The 6,139-nt window shown below is 51.3% G+C and overlaps 1 protein-coding gene across 1 annotated transcript; it reads left to right on the top strand.

Moving 5' to 3' along the window:
• The first annotated feature begins 1,131 nt into the window (after positions 1 to 1,131).
• Positions 1,132 to 4,591, top strand: LOC122924345. The gene is made up of 4 exons (XM_044275342.1): positions 1,132 to 1,774; positions 1,817 to 3,236; positions 3,292 to 3,490; positions 4,587 to 4,591. The coding sequence occupies exons 1-4, from the start codon at positions 1,329 to 1,331 to the stop codon at positions 4,589 to 4,591; spliced, it is 2,070 nt and encodes a 689-aa protein (XP_044131277.1). The 5' UTR covers positions 1,132 to 1,328.
• The last annotated feature ends 1,548 nt before the right edge of the window (positions 4,592 to 6,139 follow it).

The following is a 6,139-nucleotide window of genomic DNA, read 5'->3' as shown; positions in this document are numbered from 1 at the left end:
TTATCCCCTTTTCTCTTTTTCTCCTCTAGTGCTATTTTTGCTGCTCCGGTCGGGGTGACTAACCCCTGCCTTTTGCTACTTCACCATGTCTGTCAGAAAGAATTCCGTTGCCTCTGTGGCCCCTAGTGAAGCCCCCCAAGTAGATCAGGGTTCCCCTGCGCAGGATAGGAGGTCCGAGGTGATCCACCCGGACGACCATGAGGTGGCACTGCAAAGATCCATATCTAATGCCATTATAACCGCCATGGGTTCGATGTCATCTGCATTGACCCAGTCTATATCTCAGGCCCTTATGGCGCGCCCTGCTACTACTACCCAGGTTTTGGTCCCACCTCCAGGACCACCTCCTATTGTCTCCAGAACACCTCAGATTGATGGGCCATCCCCATCCCAAGACAACGCGCTTCAGTCGCGTAAACGAGCTTGTACCCGCCAGGCAGAAAAAACGCGGGCATGGAAGACTGCCAGGTCTCTACCTGAGCCTAGGTCAGACTCTGATAGGGAGTCAGAGGAGGAGACTCATGACAACGTCTATGAATTGACGGATGAGGTGGAGGACGATTTGGCGGATATTGCTGTGGATCCGGTTCGTAATCTAGACCCGGAAGCCCCGTTACTACAACAGGGATCAGCAGAGGATCTCTTATTGGATCCGTCTGGGGAACCGCTGTTTAACCCCGAGGAGCTGCATCATCCCCGCTCCGCGGAATGGATGCCCGCCACACATGTGGCGCAGTATATGGAGGCTCGCATACGCAATCCGCTTAGTAAGGAATCGCGTAATAAGTTGCGGGCGGAGTGCCCTCGTCCTTTAATACCACACAAAGTGTGCGAGACGCCATCAGTGGATCCAAAGATGGTCCAGTTTCTGGCGAAGACGGGGTTTAACCCCCGTAAAGGGCTAGACGCGGCCTTGAAGGCTGTCCAAGACAAGCTACTGGACATTACAGGTCCTTTAGCAAAGATTTTCGATTTGGCTGAGTCCGCTATCGCGGCAGGTAGCCAGGTAGACCCTATAGAATTGAGAGGTTGGGCCCAGCGAGCCATATGCGTAGCGGGTAATACCAATACCTCGCTCGCCATTGAAAGGCGGAAGGCAATACTAATTAAGATCGAGCCAAATCTCTCGAACTTAGCATTGACTGAAGCGGGCAAGGACGCCCAGGGGTTGCTCTTTGGCGACTCTTTTATTAAAGAGCTAGGGAAATATGTAGGAGCTTTTACGGCTCTTGATAAAGCCCAGACTTCGATGCGTCGAGTCTTTCAAGGGCGTTTTTCCAACAGGGCCGGCAGTGCTAGGGGCCGACTGTCCGGCCGTTCCAACTTTCATGCCAGAGGTTCCGGCAGAGGCTCCTTTAATTATAGAGCATCCCTCCAGGATCAGAGACATCAGCCGTCCTTTTTTCCCTCACGAGGCGCTCCCTTCAGGTCACGAGGTTTCCGAGGGAATCCAGGCTCCCGTCGACCATTCGGTAAGTTATGTTCTTCGTCCCCCTCCTTTTTTAGACCATTTAGTCGGGGGCAGACTCCGATTCTTTTCTCATGTGTGGTCAGGCATAACCTCAGACCAATGGGTCCTTTCTACTGTGCAGGGGTTCACAATAGATCTGATTGCCGATCCGAGCTCCATCCCAGCCCCCCCTACGGTACCACTGTCCTATGCGGCACGGTCCCAATTTCAGAGGGAATTGTCGGATCTTCTGCAGAAAGGCGCGATCGAACGCGCACCGGAGAATCGTGGGGGTGTCATCAGCAGTATTTTCCTGGTGCAAAAGAAAGGGGGCCAGATGCGCCCGGTGATCAATTTGAAAGCCCTGAACAATTTTGTACAATACCGACATTTCAAGATGGAGGGCATCCATCTTTTGAGGGATCTGCTCCTTCCAGGCGATTGGTTGGCCAAGATAGATCTCCAAGACGCCTATCTCACGGTCCCAGTGTCCCCCTCTTCAAGAGACCTGCTGCGGTTCCTGTGGAACGGTCAGGCCTGGCGCTTCACCTGCCTTCCGTTCGGCCTGTCCTCCGCCCCCTGGTGCTTTACCAAGATCATGCGCCCAGTGGTGGCTTGGCTTCGCAGCAGAGGTGTTCGTCTGATCGTCTACCTGGACGATATCTTGATCATGGCCCAATCACGGGCTCTCTTGTTGAGACACCTCCACTTGACGGTGACGCTCGTTTCCGACTTGGGGTTCATTGTCAACCAGGAGAAATCCTGTTTGACCCCCTCCAGATCCATAGAGTTCTTGGGTTTCCAGGTGAACTCGGAAGAATTATCCCTCAGTCTTCCACTCTCGAAAGTCAAGGCTATCCGCAAGGAGTTGAAGCATGCTCTACGCCTACCTCAGATGTCGTTGCGGCATTTGGCAAGGATAATCGGACTTCTGGCCTCCTCAATACAGGCCATTTTCCCAGCCCCCCTCCATTATCGTGCGTTGCAGCGCCTCAAAATTGCTCACCTTCGGTCGGGGGCCTCTTACGCAGATTTGGTCTCATTAGATGCCGAGACGACGGACGAGATGAGATGGTGGATCCACAACCTGTCAGTGTGGAATGGCAGAGCGATCGTGGGTCCCCAACCGGATCTGATCATAGAATCCGATGCGAGCCTGCACGGATGGGGAGCACATTGCAGTGGTGTGTCCACGGGCGGTCCATGGTCTCCAGAAGAATCCCATCTTCACATCAACGCCCTGGAACTCCTAGCAGGGTCGTTTGCCATTCGCAGTTTTGCCAATGGTGTGGTCAGCTCAGCCATCAGGCTCCGCATGGACAATATATCTGCGGTCAGGTACGTCAATTGTATGGGTGGCACACGGTCGGTGGTTCTGACCCATTTGGCGAAGGATTTTTGGGAATTCTGTCTCGACAGGAACATCTCTGTGGTGGCCGAGTACCTTCCAGGCCTTCACAACACTCTGGCGGACTGGAGTTCTCGCTACATATCGGACTCCAGCGACTGGAAGTTAGACGAGACGGTTTTTTCTGCTATTTCTTCTCTGTGGGGTCCCTTTGCAGTCGACCTCTTCGCTTCCCGTTTGAATACCCAACTGCCCAGGTTTTTCAGCTGGAGGCCGGATCCCTTGGCGGAGGCAGTGGACGCTCTGCTTCAACATTGGGGAGGAGCGTTGATGTACGCATTCCCTCCCTTCGCGCTCATTCCACGAGTGCTCCTTCAGGTTCGTCAGCAGTTGGCGAACCTGGTTCTGATTGTTCCGTTTTGGAGAACCCAGTCCTTGGTTCCCTCAGATCCTGGAACTTCTAGTGGACTTTCCGTTTCTCCTTCCCACTCAGGTGTCACTACTCCAAGGGCCTGCAGGAGAAGTTCACCCACTCCTGCAGAACGGGTCGCTACGCCTCCTAGCTTGCAAGATATCGGGAGTCCAGGAGGAGGCGCTGGACTTTCAGGAACAGCTAGGTTCTTATTGGACTGCGCTTGGGCGCCCGGGACGAGACGGGCTTATCGAGCCGCCTGGGGTTCTTGGTCTCGCTGGTGCGTCGACCGGACTCTGGATCCCGTTACGGCCCCTGTCAATTCCATCTTAGCCTTTTTATCCTCACTTTTTGAGGCAGGGAAGGCTTACCGCACCATCAATGTCTTTAGGTCAGCAATTTCCTCCAGACACAACGGTGTCGACGGCCGTCCAGCGGGTCAACACCCCCTGGTCTGTCGTTTACTCAAGGGTTCACGTTTGGCCCGACCACCTCGGCCACGGTTTTCGTCTACCTGGGATGTGTCGGATGTCTTGCAATTTCTAGTCAGTTGGCCCTCAAATGAGCTATTGTCGTTACGTCAGTTATCGGCCAAATTGGTCACTTTATTCTGTTTAATCTCCTGTAAGAGAGTTTCGGATGTGCGTGCTTTGGATTGGGACGCCAGATCCTTCACCCCGGAGGGGGTCCACTTTAACATTTCCCGTCGCACGAAAACCAGTATCCGGTCGGTCTCTTACCCCCGTTTTCCGACTTCTCCACAGCTATGTCCTGTAGCGTGCTTACGCGAGTATGAGGACAGAACCCGTCCACTGCGGTCTCTTTCTCTCCCCCACTTATTCATTTCGTTTCGCAGCCCGTTTGCTCCGGTTACCAGTGTTACGTTATCTCGCTGGGTCAAGTGGATTCTATCCCTTTCCGGGATTGATACGTCTATCTTCACGGCACATTCGGTCCGCAGTGCGACGGCTACGTCCATGACGTTATCTGGGGCTCGTTTGGAGGATGTTATGAGATTGGCGGATTGGTCCAGATCTTCCACTTTCCGGGAGTTTTATTTCCGACCGGCTTCGCATGCTTTTGATTCTATAGTGGCTCAGCTTTAAACAAGCAATAGGAGCCTCCGTGTCTTGTTATAAAATTATGGGATTTTACTAAAGTATGACGTAAAGTCATGATTTTATTAAAGACACGGAGGCGAGTATTGCCCTCCCTGGACCCACCCCTTGGGGTTTTTGACGTAAGTATGTTTTGTTGATTTACCGTATGGTCAGAATTTTAAAGTTGTTACTGTGTTTCCAACTAGTGGATCCTATGTTTCTAATGCACTGGATTATACTCTTAGAAGGTTTTTCTCTTATTTCCTTTTTTCCTAGGTTGAGAGGCTTACGGCTTCATGTTTTAGAGTTACACAGTTCCGGTCGGAGGTCCAGTTGTGGCGGTCCAAGCCGACGAGTTCAAGGTTTTTTTTTTTTCGTTACCCGGTGGTTTCGGCGTCTGTTGTTCCGGTTGACCAGCGCTGTTTGAGACACAAAGAAAGAGGAAGAGCTCAGACAGACAAGGAAGGATATACTGGGATAAGGGGGAGGAGTCTGTTACCATGGTTTCTTTTTTGTATACCATTTTCTCTCTTTGCTGCTATGGTAGAAGTAAAGAAAGGTTAAAGCAATACTCGCCTCCGTGTCTTTAATAAAATCATGACTTTACGTCATACTTTAGTAAAATCCCATAATTCTCTGCTATGACATGAAGACTGATTCTCTGCTGACATGAAGACAGATTCTCTGTTATGGTACCTCTCTTCTCTGCCTGGGTGCCGGGGCCTAAATATATTACAATGGACTGTTACAGTGGTGGGTGACGTGAAGCCTGATTCTCTGCTATGACATGAAGACTGATTCTCTGCTGACATGAAGCCAGATTCTCTGTTACGGGACCTCTCTTCTCTGCCTGGGTGCCGGGGCCTAAATATCTGACAATGGACTGTTCCAGTGTTGGGTGACGTGAAGCATGATTCTCTGCTATGACATGAAGACTAATTCTCTGCTGACCTGAAGCCAGATTCTCTGTTACGGGACCTCTCTCCTCTGCCTGGGTGCCTGGGCCTAAATATCTGACAATGGACTGTTCCAGTGTTGGGTGACGTGAAGCCTGATTCTCTGCTATGACATGCAGACTGATTCTCTGCTGACATGAAGCCAGATTCTCTGTTATGGGACCTCTCTCCTCTGCCTGGGTGCCGGGGCCTAAATATATGACAATGGACTGTTACAGTGGTGGGTGACGTGAAGCCAGATTCTCTGCTATGGGACCTCTCTCCAAACCTACATTTTGCTGCCTTTTGCAGTCCTCTAGCCCTTTCCTGGGCTGTTTTACAGCCTTTTTAGTGCCGAAAAGTTCGGGTCCCCGTTGACTTCAATGGGGTTTAGGTTCGGGACGAAGTTCGGGTCGGGTTCGGATCCCGAACATTTCCGGGAAGTTCGGCCGAACTTCTCGAACCCGAACATCCAGGTGTTCGCTCAACTCTAGTGGTGAGTAACTGTGAGACATCAGACAGCGACAGACTCACACAGCCAGGCCCAGACCGTCTGGACTGCCGACTGCCGTAGGTGGCACAGACAGGAAGGTAGTTCAAGGTGATCTCATTGAGCGCAGGCTGCGCAGAAATAGAAATGTAGCTTCGCTTGTGTTGGCAAAAAACCTTGCACCGGCCCTGAGTAGTTCTAGTTCGCCCTTTTTCAATTCATATTTACTTAAATAGAAAAACCCCTGTCCTCTGGCCTTTTTATTTTTTGTTGTTTTCTTTGTTAGTCCTTTCCCCCGTCTTCCTCTCTGTGTTTTCTCCTTGTAGAGGGTTTTACTTGAAAAAAAATCCTTCTTTACCGTTTTTCTTTGGGTGTTTACATTAGTGTGTGTATCAGTGGATGAT

Source organism: Bufo gargarizans, chromosome 1, assembly GCF_014858855.1.
Source record: "Bufo gargarizans isolate SCDJY-AF-19 chromosome 1, ASM1485885v1, whole genome shotgun sequence".
In the NCBI taxonomy this organism is placed as follows: domain Eukaryota; kingdom Metazoa; phylum Chordata; class Amphibia; order Anura; family Bufonidae; genus Bufo; species Bufo gargarizans.
This window is presented reverse-complemented; position numbering and strand designations above follow the sequence as displayed.